Source organism: Miscanthus floridulus, chromosome 1 (genome assembly GCF_019320115.1).
Source record: "Miscanthus floridulus cultivar M001 chromosome 1, ASM1932011v1, whole genome shotgun sequence".
Classification (NCBI taxonomy): domain Eukaryota; kingdom Viridiplantae; phylum Streptophyta; class Magnoliopsida; order Poales; family Poaceae; genus Miscanthus; species Miscanthus floridulus.
The window spans coordinates 6,701,983-6,718,612 of record NC_089580.1 but is presented as its reverse complement, the minus strand read 5'-3'; the positions used below and the strand labels follow the sequence as shown (position 1 = coordinate 6,718,612).

At 46.1% G+C, this 16,630-nt stretch overlaps 3 protein-coding genes and 1 pseudogene across 3 annotated transcripts; 1 reads left to right on the top strand and 3 right to left on the bottom strand.

The window, feature by feature from the left end:
* The first annotated feature begins 370 nt into the window (after window positions 1-370).
* LOC136471883 (uncharacterized) lies at window positions 371-2,201 on the top strand. Its single transcript, XM_066469637.1, has 3 exons — window positions 371-597; window positions 1,435-1,529; window positions 1,669-2,201. Exons 1-3 carry the CDS (start codon window positions 519-521, stop codon window positions 1,945-1,947), a joined length of 453 nt encoding a protein of 150 aa, XP_066325734.1. The 5' UTR covers window positions 371-518; the 3' UTR covers window positions 1,948-2,201.
* A 797-nt stretch (window positions 2,202-2,998) lies between these two features.
* On the bottom strand, window positions 2,999-3,873 carry LOC136471875 (uncharacterized). Its single transcript, XM_066469627.1, has 3 exons — window positions 3,632-3,873; window positions 3,473-3,539; window positions 2,999-3,391 (listed from the first exon to the last, which is right to left on the bottom strand). The coding sequence occupies exons 1-3, from the start codon at window positions 3,765-3,767 to the stop codon at window positions 3,247-3,249; spliced, it is 348 nt and encodes a 115-aa protein (XP_066325724.1). The 5' UTR covers window positions 3,768-3,873; the 3' UTR covers window positions 2,999-3,246.
* Window positions 3,874-4,033: 160 nt separating this feature from the next.
* Window positions 4,034-8,374, bottom strand: LOC136471866 (acyl carrier protein 3, mitochondrial-like). Its single transcript, XM_066469617.1, has 2 exons — window positions 8,003-8,374; window positions 4,034-4,507 (listed from the first exon to the last, which is right to left on the bottom strand). Exons 1-2 carry the CDS (start codon window positions 8,228-8,230, stop codon window positions 4,310-4,312), a joined length of 426 nt encoding a protein of 141 aa, XP_066325714.1. The 5' UTR covers window positions 8,231-8,374; the 3' UTR covers window positions 4,034-4,309.
* A 1,026-nt stretch (window positions 8,375-9,400) lies between these two features.
* LOC136471857 (factor of DNA methylation 1-like) lies at window positions 9,401-16,241 on the bottom strand (annotated as a pseudogene).
* Between the last annotated feature and the right edge of the window lie 389 nt (window positions 16,242-16,630).

Below are 16,630 nucleotides of genomic sequence, written 5' to 3'. Positions count from 1 at the left end.
AAAACAAATGAAAATAGTACATCAATAATTCCAATATGCTATCTCGACAAATCACATATAAAATGTTGGACATTTATTTGCACAAAAATGTTTATTTTAGTTTAACCAAATTCTGCCCCAAGTTTCTATAATTTTTTTTAGAGCTAATAAGAGAAAATAATGTCATACACTGAATTATCTGTATGGAACAAGAAAAAGGAGAAGATAGGGAAACATGAAAACAATATATAGACTGAAAAAACTGAATGGGCCCTCTTTCCCACAGGACATCCCATCTCATCTCTGGAGGGCTGCTTGAGTAGGCCCAGAAGCCCACACAAAACCTCTCTGTTTGCGCGGTTTCGGCCTTGGAATTGGGATCTACTCCTACCAGCCAGACGTCACGGAATCGATTCCAGGCTTCCAGCGCGAGAGAGGGACCACGCGAGAAATCCAAAGGGGCCCAGGACGAGGGATCCATCTCCGGCGAGTGGAGGCGGCTCCGGCTCCGGCTCCGGCTCGTGGCCTCGCGGACCACGATGGCCGCCCCTTCCCCCTCGCCGGTGGAGGCGGCCCCACCGCTTGAGGCCGCCGCCGCCGCCGAGGAAGACGAGTGGGGTGAGTAAACCTGCGCGCACTCGTTTCTTGCTTACCGACAGCTGCTAGCTTCAGTTGTTTAATTTAGGCGTGACATGAGTAGAGATGTTTTGAGGAACGGATGCTGTAGGTGGTTCCCTGGCCTCCTACTGGTGCCTGTGATTCTGTTGTTGTTCATTCAGGAATTGCTCGAGTTGTGCAAAGCATGCTCGTTGCCTGGGGAACAGGTTTAGAACCTATTGATAGTAGTCCAGGAAGTTTGGGTTACTGGGGTGTAGAATCCGACTAGGGGCTGTTCTAGCGCCTATGCTGAAGGAACCGCGACGATTTTCAGGTGTAAGAGCGCAACATGGTAGTGACCTAGTACTTACCAAGGGTTCTATAAACTGCGAGAACTTCTGCCAGTTTCGAGAAACGAAATTGTGAATTTTACCTTCACCCCGAATTTCCGTTCTTGGTCGAGTTAGTCAAGGTTACATGAACATGTTAGCAGAACACATGCCTTCATTTGATGAAACGGGGTAGTTCCAGACAAAACCAAAGGTTGTTAGCTGATGAAACAAAATATCATTAAGATGCATTCTCCATTTCAGAGATATATGACGTGGTCATGAGCCAGCTCAGGTAAATGGTAAACCTCTTTGAGTGGAAGGGAACAGTATAAATCTACCTACATGTGACTTGGTGTTGTTGATTGCGACATATATAACTACAATTTAGTCATTGCAGTCTTTGATTTTGACAGATTTCTCTGTCAGACTTGAACATGTTCTATGAATTGCATACCATGCTGAGCTCCATGTGTTCTTCACTGCTGCTATTTTACACATCCTTCTAATGTTGATGGTGCAATCACAGATGCTGACGGATATGTTATTCCTAATTTGCCCACTCAAGATAGTGATGTGACTGAGCCTAGTGTCCCCAAAGAAAAAGATCCTGAACCTCTACAGGTACGTTTTGGAATTCTTTTCTTGTATGCCCCCTTTTTGTTTTTGTTTTTTTTTTTAAAAAAACAATGTTTCACCTTTATGAACTACTGGTTCATTGGTGTTCATTGCTTCATGGAGATGTGTATTCATACTTGAGCAGGCAAAGGATGAGAAAATATACCTGGGACCTCATGGAGCTCCACCATCTCAAGCAAAGCAGCAGGAGCTGAATACTGTTGGCCGTAAGCAGCGTTTCCGGAACAAGCTGAAGGAAGCAGATAGGAAATTCACTGGCAATGCTCAAGAGAACAAGGTGGAGAGCCTAAGGGAGCTCATGGGTGCTAGAGCAAGTGGTACCAGCATGCCAAAGAGCTCCCTTCGTGATTGGCTCGACCCGCACTGCCATGAATCTGAATTCGACAGAAAACCAACTAGGTGACTGGCAAATGATGCGGCGTTTACCTAAAGGTTGATACACTGTAATACTGGCAGTGGGTGTTATTTGCCAATAATAGATACTTATGGTTGATTAATAGATGAAACAAAGCAAAATGGTTTCCTGTGGTGTAATTTATCCGAGCTCTACTGTCCTCCATGTTGCTTAAATACTCTGAATTCCAATTGTGGGTGTGTCGTTGCATTCATGATTTGCAACGGAAAAAATATGGAAACAAGCGGCTGTTGCAAAGCTAATATGTAATATCTGTGACATGTGATGCCGAGCACACACGGAAATCTGTTCCTAATATTTTCAATAGATTCACAAAACCACACTTGAATGTGTTCTTCGTCTTTGTGCTCATGTCATGTTACCATCTGAACCCTCTGTTACACCAGCTGCAGATTGATCGATTCATTGACAGCATTGGCTGCACATTAATCCATTTTTGTAGCAGGACCCCCCTTTTTTTAATTCTACCAGAACCTGTTGTGAGGTCTACCAAAAAAGCAAGTTGTAGTTCTGCCCGTGGTGATTCTACACCAACTGAGCAGATCTTAGAATCTTCAATGCCAGCTTCGGATTCTTATCTCTGCAAAGGTTTGGGTTTGATGAATTTTCCACCTCCAACGCCGCAGTGCTCAAAAGAGGCTTTTGAAGGTCTTTGTCTCCATTGCCCGGCGATAGTGTTCGTTGTATTAGAGACTTTCTGACACTTTTGCAGGATTTGACATCAAAGATCTTACTCAAATCCATAATGTCATGCTCTATTATATGGATACTCTCCTTAAGAGCAGTTGAGGATTTATCAGCTCCTAGGTGGCTGATCCCATGTACTTTGGGGATTCTTATCTCTAATATCTGTACTCTGGTTTTGATGCTTTGATATATATATATATATATATATATATATATATATATATATATATATATATATATATATATATATATATATATATATATATATATATGACTTTAAAAAAAAATGCTGATGGTACAAATCTTCTCTTGTGCAAGCGAATAACTGAAGATTGATACAGGACACTGAATCGGAGGAATGCCTGAAGACTGAAGTTATATTGCAAAAAGGTAAACACTTGAGAGCTCCGAAAGTTTTTTTGGGTTACATACTAACATACACCATATGATCATGCAATTATGCTTACACAAACAAGAAATCTTGTCTCTATATATGAAGGTACAAACTCGCAGGACTCTCGCTGGATAAGATGCAGGGCAATCAACATCCATGATCTGATTGGTTGATCGCGCAACTGCGTCATGGTCATCGTTAAGAGCTCATCGCACAGGGACCTTGATCCAGCCATTGGCGAAGGCGATGGCGAGGATGACGAAGGGGGTGGACATACCAAAGATGATGATGTAAGGCAGGGGTGTCATCATGGGGTTCTCGCCCTCCCTCTCCCCTGCGGTCTGCCAGTACCTGCATTCCATCATCCCACGCGAAGTGGATCGAAGTCACAGGCTGCTATGAGGAGATGGTGAGGTGAGGTTCACTGCTTACTGTTCTGGCTCCTCTTCCCTGGTGATGAACTTCTTCTTGCCTGGAGGCTTCAGCTCGCCATCTCCTCCTGCGTGGATCAGTTTTTGACCAATCTTGTCTCGTTTCAAGGAGCCCCAACGAACTGAAGAAACAGAACTGGAGAAGATTGAGGATTCATACCAAGCTTCGCTGTTATCCTGGCGCGCTTGCTGACGATGCGACTGCAGAACAAACCGGCAGTACTTTTCCTCGACGATGGTGGGGCTGTGATCGCAGTGCAGCTCCCGGCGGCGAGGAGAGGAGTTACCTTGGCCATGGCTGGGTTGGTGTGGAGAAGCAAAGCATCACAACCTCATGCACATCACATGATATGGTAGTAGTACCTGTGACGGTGTTCAGGAACAGAAGTGGTGGATAAGGCGAGTGCTACCCTGGCTCGTTCTCTTCCATAGCATGAGGGGTCACAAGTTGCAGTGACGTGGTCCAGTCATATGGCACCACGTCGCATGCCAACCATTTGGTGGTTGTCAATTGATATCACAGGCCGGTTAAAAGAACCAAAATATCCATTGCAGGAAAAAAATCAGTTTAAAGAAAACGCATAGCATTGGCTATGCTGATAGAATTCAGTATTGTATGAAGTCATGAACATCAACCATGATCGACATAAAAACCTTCCCTTGTAACAAACAACCGAGGTAGACATATTTTCACATTAATACACCATATAAGGCATTGGAAGAGCATTTCCTTCCATACTGGATAAAGTAAAAAGAAACCCTGCACATAAATCGCCCTTTCTAAACCAAGACTCGTTTAAGCACAAAAAGAAACATTGCACTCGCTTTCATCTGCCCCTCAGGAGCCACCGCCACTTCTATCACTGATTTGAGATTCCGATATGATGTATTTTGCAACATCCGCACAGCAGGTTAGCTTGTCAGCCTTATCATCAGGAATCTCAACGGAGAACTCTTGTTCAAAAGCCATAACAAGTTCCACTCGGTCTAAGCTGTCCAAGCTCAGGTCCTTTTGGAAGTCTGCAGTCTCAGTCACCTGCAAGCATTTAGATGGTAAACATGAACCAAAGATCAGATGCAAACCGCTTCATGTACAATTTATAAAGCTACTCAATAAGCAGCTACTAGAATTGGGCCATATTAATAACATGTTATGGGGAATTTGCACTCATATAAAAAGGAATTAGGATCCATAGTATGTAGCGCTAACAAATAGCATACTCATTAAAATGTTACTCCAAGTTCAGTAGTTTTTTTTTTTTAACTTTGGAACCAGTAACATAAAAACAATTAAGCTACTGCTATGATGAATCGTAGCCGCCACAATGCTTTCACTTCTAAGTCTCACATGACCTCCCTCAGCTGTGACGCACCTCAACAATGCCAATCATTTCATACAAATGCTAGGTCCCAATGCATATTGGGTCACTATTGTGTACTTAATTTAGCATCTTACTTTTTTTCCATGCAACATTAACAACTTTAAGATTCTCCGGAAGTGTAACAGTATTCCTTTTTTTTTAGGAAAACTGTAAATTTTATTAACTCGAAATAACAGTGATATAATTGTATCAGCAATTTTTATCTCTTTGATTTTAGCCCTTCTGAAAGTGTTCAATGAATGTCTTACTAAATTGTTTGGGTTTGCTTCTACTAGCCTCAAGACGTAACGGGTTGTATTTGAATAAGGCATAAATGATGCCATTTGATTTGACCGCACCAGAATGTCCAATTCATATATAAAATTAATTAGAAATCATCAACTATTAACAAATTCTGCCCACACAGCAGAAACATTATATTTTCCCCACTTTTTCAATAAAAATATCCATTTCATGAGTTAGCGGCTATGTCAGACAGTACTTTGACATAAATAGTTGTCAAATCAGCTGGAAGCCTGGAAGTACCATGTTTCTCCACTATTTAGTTCTCTAACATGTCTATTTACTCAGGTTGGCAACTTATGGGGATAGTAAATGCCCAAAGTTAGTGCTATCAAGCAAATAAGCTTGCAGGTCTTATTAATTTTCAGAAGGGTCACAGCTTTGTCATTGGCAATTTTCCTATCACAATTTTTTTACTTCTCCTATACATAATCTAATCTGTAATGCCAGGCATTAATTGTCATGTTCTTCATAAAAAGGTTATCCTTTGCATATTTGTGACAAAACGTTAACAACCAATGTGGTGAAAATTCATAGCTACAATTACCAATTGAATTTCAAGCGATCTGTTCTAACTCCATTGTTTATTACATCTTGTCCTGGCAGCCACACATCGCTGACTTACTGTACACTATTTTATCAGTTACAACAAGATGCAGTATGTCAAAATAATTGCCATATACAGCTGTATTTGTGTTCGCTGTGTCTCCATGAAACCATACCTAAAAGATATATATCAAATGATTCCATTAAACTTAAATTCCAACAGGCTCCATCACAGTTGCCTTGTTGGTCATTGCACTACTAATACCCCTCCTCTTACCTGTCATCATTGACCTCATGTGCTCCTCTTGGTCCTACAATCCTACACAATCTCTCATCAACATAAATGTGTGAAGAGATCCAACCCCATTAGCTCAGAGTTCAGTTCTTGCTCCCTTCTCAATTTAGGTATTGGAGTTAAACAGGTTGACCTCCTATTAATGACCTCGCCGAAGAAGGATCAGTCATCATCAGTTACTTTCTCAAGTTAAGAATCTCAAATGCACTCCATACAAAAAATAATCCCACTGCTGTGGACCCTTTCACCGACATAACCCACGTGTGATGCAAGAAACAACCATCGTCCACAAGTTCGTCCTAGTTTGTTTTTGTCTTGTTCAGAGTTTGTTTCAGTTAGTTCCTAGCTTTGAGGGATTAGAGAGAAAGTAGCAGATTTGAGCCGCATCTACTTATAGAACCCCAGCAGAGTCATTTCTAATCAGAGCAGAGTTAAGCTCAATCCACTAAAGGGTCACTAAGAGCCTCCTTGTGAGGGAAAGTACACCATCGCCAATTAGCCTATCAACCAAACCAATTAGCCATATCACCGATAGATACTCTTTTTAACCTTGAAAAATAAACAGCTTTATTAAAAGAAAATGTGAATGCCAATACTATAAGCTTTCAGAATTTTAACATGTTGTTTTAGTGGTCAGGAAATTACAGAAAGATTACCCAAGCATGACATGATGGAAGTAATATGTGAAAAAATAATGCAATCCAATTGTGTGCAGTTCATGAAGGGCGGGCCTGGTGCAAGCGGTAGAGTCTTACCGCCTGTGACCGGAAGGTCCCGGGTTCGAGTCGCAGTCTCCTCGCATTGCACAGGCGAGGGTAAGGCTTGCTACTGACACCCTTCCCCAGACCCCGCACAGAGCGGGAGCTCTCTGCACTGGGTACGCCCTTAATTGTGTGCAGTTCACACATTGAACAATGTAACTCAAAATTTCTCAACACATCCTTCAGACAATATTAAAACACATCAGATCAATAGCCTACAGAGATAACATCTCTAAAGAGGAGCTAACTCAAGATGTGGGGGACAAGTTGTGGAAAGGAAATATCCTTCTCAAGGAGATAATTCCCTTTTTCTTACAGTGGGAGATAAATATTTAGGGGACATCTATCGGTTTTCAGGTACCAAGTTATGGTGAAAATTGAGAAAAAATATGTCGTATATGAAACTACCCTTTGAATCATAGTTATTAAGCTAGACGGAGTTATTTCGCTGGACTTGCTACAGGACAACATATCAATGTGGACTAGAATATGCATTAATAGATAATACTGGTGTCCCTGATCATTTCAGCAGTGATTCTGACAGTCTCAAATTCTTGGAAAACAGTTGTGCCAACCAAACATGCCCTAGTTCCAAAGAGGCATAGGTGAAACAGTGAAAGTTTGTTTTCATCAATACAAAATTGCTGTAACAGATTATTTGGTCCTAAAAAATTTCATTTCATGGTCCCATCCTAACAAAATCTTTACGTAACAGATTCGCTAAAGACACAATTTCTTGAATTGCACCCTGCCTGTTATGGTTTGTTTTATGGATCAGGTTACATTTCCTATTAAAAGAAGCATATCTTTGTGAGGATGCCAGAGATATTTTTCCCGAACTGAAAAGGATGTTAGAATATCATTATGCACAATAGTTGCGGACTTCTGGTTCCAGATTGTCTGCTATCTTGTTAGCTATGAGTCCATTTCGGCTAACATTCAAACAGACTCAGCCCTACCGTGGCCATTACATCCTTCAGCCTATCTAAGCAGAAAATAGCAACATCCAAGAGATAAAAGGCACAAGCATTATCATCTCCAAATGAGAACGGCACTAGATAGGGAAATTTTTACGGCAATCCTATTTTAGGCTGTCATCCATTATCGACAGGATTCATCCAAGATCGTGAGAGTTTGACATTGAGCTGGTAAAATCCAACCATTTCCATTCGAACAACCAAGAGCACAGGCTCTCACGAACAAAGAACGAAGAATGGAAGAGGAAAGGGGGAGGAAGAGAATAGATGGCAGAAGCAAGAACCCACCTTGTCGGCGTCGATCTTGTCGAACTTCTTGACCAGGTTGACGACGCGCGTCCTGATGTCCCTCTCGGAGTCGGAGTTGCTTCCCTTACTGTCCTCCTGGCCCGCCGGCGCGCTCATCCCCCGAGCGAACCCGTACAGCGCCGGCCTCCCGCTGCCTCCACGTGCAGCAATGGCAGGCGCCACGCGGAGGCGGAGGTGCTGCAGCACCACACTTCGTACCGTCTGCATGTCGCGCTCCTTCGCTAGATGGACCGAGACCGAGAGCGACGACGAAGGAACGGTGGAGGTCAGGTGACTGAGCTGAGCAAGAAGAATTTGGAAGCTGCGGGATGCGTCAGCGGAAGGCAGGGCGGCGGCTCCGGATTCTCCCGTGCGGAAGCGGCTGGCGTTGCGGTGGGGAATGCCTAGGTGCCGGTGATGACGCCAGCAGCAGGCCGGGCTGGGTTTCGCTGGTTTGGGCCTTCTTGGCGAAGTTGTTATTTTGGGCCCACTTTTGGATTCCCCGCTTCAGAAGCTCAACGCTTTGGGCCTCATCTGAGATATCGTCGAATTCGAAAGAGGCATGTTGTAGAGGCACGCTTCTGCTCAAAAAAAAAATGTTGTAGAGACACGCCGGAAGCCGTAAATCCGTAATGGTACTAGTACTACTACTAGTAGGTTTCATCAGTAGAAGTCATTTTCCAACACATGTATATAAATGTTCTATAATCTTTGTCTAGTTATGATAAAATTGGACGCACACCTTACTACCTTAGCCCACCCCGGCCTCAGCCCGCATACCCGCTAGTGCTCTCTCTCTCTCTCTCTCTCTCTCCTCTCTCTCTCTCCGCCCAGCCTCAGCCTCTCTCTCTCTCGGGGCGACCATGCAATGGCGCGACGAATCCGTGCCCGGCGAGCTCCAGCGGCCCGCGCCCGCGTCCCACCGCCTCCTCGCGTCCGCATCGTCTCCTCCCGCACGCGGCCAAGGCGGATGCAGCGGCAGCGCCACTAGATCCGGCGGCAAGTAGGCCTCCTCCTTCATGGATCTGCTATGTAGGGTTTCGATGGGCTCTTCACTTCTCTTCCCCAACTCTAGCGGGCTTAGAAAGGGAAGGAGGTTTGGGGAGGCAGGTAGGCCAGGCGGTAGGGATGGTCGATAGGCGGCTTAGGGGAGCTAGCGACGGCAGGGGCAATCAAGCCAGGTCGGGGCGGGGGAGGCTCACCGGGGCTAGAGAAAATGGCGACAAGCGAGCTCGCCGAAGCTAGAGAAGATGGCGGCGGTAACGGGAGGGGAAGAGGGCGACCGCCGCGGGCGCTAGGGTTCGCCGAGCACCCACGGCGGGGCGAGGGCATCGCGAGTCGGCGAACCCTAGATCTGGTCTGTTTTTTTCCTTTTTTGGCAACCAAAATAGTTTCTTTCTCAAATTGGGGTGTGCCACCAGAAATTGGATTTCCTGCACGCGCACGCTCTAGTAAAGTCCAATTATTAAACACTATGTTTTTATCCATATAGATCTTTGTACTAGGTGCCACGGACCATTGCATAGCAAATCTAACCGTCCAAGAGATCGGACAAATTTAGTAGTACTACTGGTACTAGGTTTCATCAGTAGAAGGTCTCAGGCTCCCAGCTCTCAGAGACATCGATCCAGCCACCCAGGAACAAGTGGCACAACGCGGTCCAGCAAGCCAAGGACCATCAGGCGCTTCTTCATCAGTAGTAGGTGTGATTCTTCTTGTTCGCCTTCCACCGCTTCACTATGTAGGCTACTGCCTCGCCCATTGGTGCTCTCTGGTCCTCCCTGAAGTTCCACAGCTCTGGTATGGGGTACCTGCCGCTTGGATTATACTCGTTCATCTCAAGGAGGGCCTTGACCACCACATCGTGTGCCTTCACACCCAGTTCAGCCTTCAAAGCTTGCAGCTTCTCATCATCCTCCATAATTATTTCCTGCACCATCGAGTGAGTGTTTAGACACTGCAAGCATGCTTCAACACAGGTTAGCTGAAATAATGAGCATTTCAAGCTAAAGTCAGCTTCAGCTTCTGAAGGGATTTACAAATTATTTTTTTTCTATTTCCTGCGGAACTTGTATTCAATTTCAGTGTAAGTGTCAAACAGAAGTGGTCTCACACCACGTTCTTGGAAAAGTAAAATGCTGTAATGCTAATTGTAGGAAGTACTAATGTTGACAAGTTGGATGCCAGAAGCAAAAACAAAAATGCTAAAAACACTGACTTGGCTACTATCTGGGCAATCTAAAAGTGACTCAATGCACACATGGTAAAAACTGAAAGTAAACTTATTTTGGATATAGCTCAGTTAAATTAAATCGAGAACAGATGGATAATAAAATTCTCAAGGATGTGCAGTAACAGTTGGCTCCAGTGAAACCATTTCAAGCTTTTAGCATCTTTGTTTACAAATCAGTTTTCTTCCTGAATTACAAAACTGAAAATGTTCTTTACATCCTATTCAAAGAGATCAATGGTATTTACAATTCATTCAGTTCAAAAGAGTATTCTGCCAATTTAATGTGTCACAGACATGCTATAATATCTAAAGTATGATAGGACTTGATGCCCTACCGGTGTGGCTGCGCAGGTTATAGGGGTGGAAGAGGGGAGGACGTGGTCTGTACTCTCGACGTCGGCGAGAGCGGCGGCTGCTGCTGCAGCCCTAGAGTTCAAGAGTGCTACAGTACCGCGGGTACTGTTCATGCGAGGGAGAGGGCAGGGACGGCTAGCTCCCAAGGGAAGCCAGCAACTTAATTGTTGCTTTCTGCTTAATTCCAATCATCTCCGATTACAAGTATTTATCCTTCCCTATAGATGCTATAATTAAGAAACTATATATATTTCTAAGAAAATACCAAATAAGCGATAAAGGCCTCTAAGCCCCTTAACAGACCGGCCCCCTAGCCACTATTGGGCCTGCGCCTGGCATAGGGGATGCCGGTCATAACATCTCTCCCCACCTGCGCAAACAACTCGTCCTCGAGTTGGAAGTCGGGGAAGTGCTTGCGGAACTCGTCAAGAGTCCTCTGGTGGTATGGCCGCGTCCCCGTATTCGGCGGGCGCGGCGTCCTCCTCAATGTAGTCCCCGGACTCCAGGTAGAAGAGCCGCTGACACACATGTCCAGGGACGTAGGGCTCGTCGCAGTTGTAGCATAGTCCTTGGCGACGACGTTCCAGCTGCTCCGCCGGTGTAAGGCGGCGAAACGGGAGCGCCGCGGGGGCCGCATTGGCCGCAGCGGGGGCCTGCCCCGGGTGCGCGCGCCGGAGGAGGCTGACCCTGACACGGAGCCGGCGCCGGCTGCATGGCAGCCGCACGACGCTCGAACGCCCGGGCGTAGTACATGGCCGTCTGGAGGTCTGGGGGTCGCGCATCTCCACGTCCACCCGGATATGATCCGGAAGGCCACCAACGAAGAGCTCGGCCCGCTGACGCATGGAGACGTCCCGGGCATGACATGCCACCGCCTGGAAGCGATCGGCGAACTCTTGCACAGTGGAAACAAACGGCAGCTGGCCCAGCTCAGCCAGCCGACTCCCGCGGATAGGAGGGCCGAAGCGCAGACGGCACATCTCCTTGAAGCGCTCCCACGGTGGCATGCCCTCGTCCTGCTCGAGGGCGTAGTACCAAGTCTGGGCCGCCCCCCGGAGATGATAGGAGGCGAGCCAGGTACGGTCGGAGGCGAGCGTGCGCTGACCCCGAAAGAATTGCTCACACTGGTTGAGCCAATTCAGGGGATCAACGGAGCCGTCGTATGTGGCGAACTCCAACTTATAAAACTTGGGCGGCGGCGGGTCCTGTGCGGCGGCCGAGGGCGCCGCGCCCGTGCTGTCCAGCGAGGGCGACGCGGCGGAGAGCGTCGGCATCAGGCTGCCGCCGTGGAACAGGGGGCCGTCCACCCCGCCGTAGAGGACGCCCGGAGCTGGGGCGCCATGACAGCCCCGGTGGTCGGGAGCGGCGGTAGGTGCGGCTGGGGACTGGGCGCCGTGTAGATGGGTTTCGACGAACCGACGATCCAAGCCGGAAGCGGTGACGGCGACGGCGGGAACTTGATCTGTTGGATGGGAACGCCCTGGGACGGCGGCGGCGCGGCTGGGAACAAGGTCGTCGCAGTCCCGTCGTAGGGCATCCCATAGTGGTACGAGATGATCGGCGCCGTGGTTGCGGCCGAGGGCGGCGGCGGCGGGGGTAGCTGCTGTTGGTGTGGCGGCGGAGGAGGTGGCAGCTGGAGCTACGGCTGGGGTGCAAGGGCCCGACGAGGAAGGCCCTGATGCCCGCCACGACCTGCCCTAATTCCAGAATTGCGGCCGTCATCTGCTCTGGGGTGAGGACGAGGGCGGACGGCGCCGGGGCGGAGGGCGCAAGCGCCCCTGAGGACGCCAGCGCGCCCAATGCCGGCGCACCCGCCGTGTGAGGCAGCAGCGCCGACGAAGACGCTGGTGGCAGCGGGTGGGTGTGCGGCGGCGGCGGGTGGGAAGAACTCGGTAGAGGGCTGGACATAATCGAACCAGAGATCTCTGATACCAGATTGATAGGACTTGATGCCCTACCGGTGTTGCTGCGCAGGTTATAGGGGTGGAAGAGGGGAGGACTTGGTCTGTACTCTCGACGTCGACGAGGGGCCGTGGCGGCGAGAGCGGCGGCTGCTGCTGCAGCCCTAGAGTTCACGAGCGCTACAGTACCGCGGGTACTGTTCACGCGAGGGAGAGGGCAGGGACGGCCGGCTGGGAAGCCAGCAACTTAATTGTTGCTTTCTGCTTAATTCCAATCATCCCCGATTACAAGTATTTATCCTTCCCTATTGATGCTATAATTAAGGAACTATATCTATCTCTAAGAAAATACCAAATAAGCGATAAATTGAGCCTCTAAGCCCCTTAACAGACTGGCCCCCTAGCCACTATTGGGCCTGCGCCTGGCATAGGGGATGCCGGTCATAACAAAGTAGGTAACATATTTGATGTCCAAAGAACATTGCAAGCAAATGACTTCCACGATGATTACCTAAAACAGTGTTTCTACTACATATTCCCACAAGCCACAGTGTGGGGGTTATAAACTCAAACAACACTTTCTTATCAACTAGCATCCAAGTCACAGCAGCAACACACAGACAAGCAAAGAAACAATGGTATGAAAAAAAACAGGAAACGACCTATTTCACAGTCCCACAAGGTAACAAATAAAAAGCACCTTGCTTTCGTGGATTACTGAAATAACATAAATCAATTCAATAATTCATAAATTTGTAGCTCATAAGTAAGATGGTTAAATGAAATCTGTATCGATTTGGCACCCAAAAAGAAGTCCAGAATCCTCCCTTTTAAAGAAAAAACTATGAACCTGTTGCTGCTACCCATTTTCTAACCACTGCAAGAAACTACATAAAAGGAGAAAATGAGACGGTATCGAGCAGTGAGGAGTGAAGCACCTTTGCCTGTCCACCAACATGTATAACTTTGAAAGGATGCCATTCTGGATGCCTGATCTCATCTTCCCATTTCGAACACAGAATTGCCAACTCCTCATCTGTTGTTTTCTCTTTGCAAGCGGCAAGGAAAGCTTTCTCATCGAGCTCACCCATTCTTTTGACACCAACAATGGATCGAGCTGATGACATATTAACTAGGTCCTACATAGCAAGTAAATTGTTCTCAGAGAAAGAAAAAAAGGAACAATTAACTGAAGAAGCTGAGTCGCTAGTATAGAGCTTATACAGTAATCAGTTCTTTCTTGGCTTCTTCCAGCTCATCATTGGTTCTTCGTTGCAATAATAATAAGGGTCTGGTTCAAAGAATCAATGCGCTCCATTTCTTCATCTTTCTCTTCCAGTTCTTCATGCAACTTATCAAGCATCTCCTTCGATTTTGCATCTTCCTCTGCCATATGCTTCCGTACCTCAAGATTCCCCCTCAGTTGTTCTCTTTCCAGTTTAAGTTTTTGTTTGGAAGCCAACTGCATTTCTAAATCATACAGCATCTTCATAACGTCTTCTTTCTCTTGCTGCAGTTTTTGGCCAGTTAGAAGGGATTTTCACCAGGTAAATGCACAAAATAGTGGGAATGCAATACCTCTTGTTCCTTTACAAGTTTTAAGAACTTCTCATCTTCTTCCTTCTGCTTTAGGGTTGCTAAATCAAGAAGCCTGTTCTCCTTTGCAATCTGTAAGAGCATTTAATAGCATACATATGCACAAATATATACTATTAAATAAGAAACAGATGAGAAGCTTGTTGAGAGATTCAGGAACATCAAACAGTATTGGAAAACATAACGAGGACCTACCTCTTCTTTTGTCGCTTCAAGCTTTTCTCTGTCAGTACTATTTATAACCGACTTTTCGAGTTCCTCATGTCTCCTAGCAATTTCTGTTTTCTTGGTTTCCAGTTCTTCATGCAATCTAATATTGTCATTTATTATTTTCCAAAAATTTCGACGAGCAGCTTTCGGCATATTTAGTATCCCTGGTGATCAAAGGAGCAAAACAAACTCAGTAATTGCAGAGAGCACATGACCACAATATGCTGCATCCAAGTTTATTTAGCCATTCAGATTTTGTGTTTCAAATCCACATAAAGAAAACAATTAATATCATTTAGCAATTAGTATGCTATATATGATGTAAAAACAAGTGCAAGACCAAAATATCTGTACATACTTTCATTGTGCTCTTCAACCAATCGATCATTCTCCTCCAACATCCTAGCAAGTTTCATGGCATTCACATTCTTCTCCTCCTCCAGTTCAAGCATGTATGTATTTGTGTCCTCAATTTGGAGAGCATAATGAGCTACACGCTCGCCAGTTTCTTTCAGTCCCTCTCGTTCTAGGTCAGCAACACTTTTAAGATTTCTATTTTTCCTTAGATACTCCCCAATTGGCCCAGGAGAGTTGTAATCATCTGTTTTTGCAAGCCATCCATAAAGATCGTCCTTTCTGCAATTCCTTTCTTTCCCATCAAGCTTGCTATAGTGCTCGAGTACGAAATGGTTTTCAAAAGCCACTGGATCCTTAAATCCACTCCAGTCCTTAGCAAACTTGATGATAACGCAAAACGGTTGGTCCTTCTCATCCCCAAGAATTGTGGTTTGGAGGGGTCTGAACCACGAGAGCTGTGCTGTTAGCCTTTCTTCACTTTCCCTGGAAAATTCTTCGCCTTTCAACTCACACTGTAAATTAACCACGATGCCCATCCATGGCCACACAAAAATCTCTTCATCCTTTGGAGTTTTTGGCTTGTAGGGAACAATTTGCAATGGTTTCTCCAACGAGCTGGCTATATCCTTCTCCAAGAACATAGCAAGCCCCAGGTGTGATGCCCTCACCTTGGCACTGCGCTTAGAAGCAGCCCCTATTCCTGTGGCATGCTGCAATAGATCCTTCAGGTTGTAGTCCTGCCTCTTCCTGCCAGGGCAGAAAGGGCAGTGGAAGGCCTCAGCACGCTTCACTTTCAGTTTTCTGGCTCGGATTTGGGCACAAATCTCCTCCTTGTGCTCAGTGATCTCTGAATCGCTAATGTCTGAATCTTCTGCAGAGCTATGTTCCATTGGAACTGGAGCAGTGGGAGAAAATCCTGAGGATGAACACATGGAAAAGCAGGCGGCATTAACTACTGATTAAACAATAGTAATATAACAGACAAATATAACACTGCTAGTTGGACATGAAACACTACTGCAGGAACTTTGCAACTCGATCCAGCAACACTAAGGAGAAGTTTCGTTTATTTTCTTCTTAGACCAATCAACTCCCTACTTCTTTGTATGGTTTAAACTTTGGTGATTTGGACACGCATCCTTTAAAGGATTAAAAAGTTGTTTAACTGCTCAGAAAGTGGAGAACTTTTTTTAAGCTGGGGCGAACTCTACGCACAAGCTAAATAAAAAACAGTGGCAGAGCCAGGGCTCACCGCTCGTAGATTTTGGCCGGCCGGCCTGACCCCCTAGGGTCTACTCTTGCTCGCTGCATCGCTTCGCGGCAAGCGCGTGACCATGGGCTCGTTGCTAGCGTGTAGCGTGGCCAGCTACCCGGCCGCGCCGCCGCCGCCGCTGCTCTGTTGCTCTACTCGCGGGTTGCGCTCCGGCCTCTGGCGGGTGGTGGCCGGCCGCTGATGCAGCGGTGGGAAGCGGGTGCCGGGCGGGGGCGCGGCCGCGGGGGGCGGAGGGCGAGTGGCGGCGAGCGGTCGGCGCGGCGCCTCCAGCTCCTCGCCTAGGGCGTCTGGCGCGTCGTCGATTCAGAGATTGGGGAAAATTCCAGAGACTTTTCCCGTGTATCGTTATAAAAAATCGTAATATCTCGTGTGTCTAAAAAAATTCAACGGTCTTCAGCGTCACTATTTTAACTTTTTTATGTCCTACATACCATTTCTATCAGTTTAAGCTCTAACGCCGTTAAACTACATGTGTGAAAAAACGAAAACGCCCTTAAGTTCAAATATGTTATTAATTTTTTTTAGCATCTTAACGACTTCAAATGAAAAAACTCAAAACTAGAAAGTTGTAGGTCTCGTCGAGATCTATAATTTTCATATAATTTTTTTTTTCATTTAATTTCCCAAAAAAATGATTTTTCTAAGATATATTAATCATATCAAATCATATTTTTTTGCGGAATTAAATGAAAATAATTTTTATA

Bases quoted from the DNA above. Each gene is read 5' to 3' on its own strand.
- LOC136471883 (XM_066469637.1), top strand. From the start codon at position 519: ATGGCCGCCCCTTCCCCCTCGCCGGTGGAGGCGGCCCCACCGCTTGAG. The intron at 598-1,434 runs GTGAGTAAACCT...GTGCAATCACAG, and splicing joins CGCCGAGGAAGACGAGTGGG to ATGCTGACGGATATGTTATT. The intron at 1,530-1,668 runs GTACGTTTTGGA...ATACTTGAGCAG, and splicing joins AAGATCCTGAACCTCTACAG to GCAAAGGATGAGAAAATATA.
- LOC136471875 (XM_066469627.1), bottom strand. From the start codon at position 3,767: ATGGCCAAGGTAACTCCTCTCCTCGCCGCCGGGAGCTGCACTGCGATC. The intron at 3,540-3,631 runs GTATGAATCCTC...TGATCCACGCAG, and splicing joins CAGGATAACAGCGAAGCTTG to GAGGAGATGGCGAGCTGAAG. The intron at 3,392-3,472 runs GTAAGCAGTGAA...GATGGAATGCAG, and splicing joins AGGGAAGAGGAGCCAGAACA to GTACTGGCAGACCGCAGGGG.
- LOC136471866 (XM_066469617.1), bottom strand. From the start codon at position 8,230: ATGCAGACGGTACGAAGTGTGGTGCTGCAGCACCTCCGCCTCCGCGTG. The intron at 4,508-8,002 runs GTGGGTTCTTGC...AAATGCTTGCAG, and splicing joins ACAAGATCGACGCCGACAAG to GTGACTGAGACTGCAGACTT.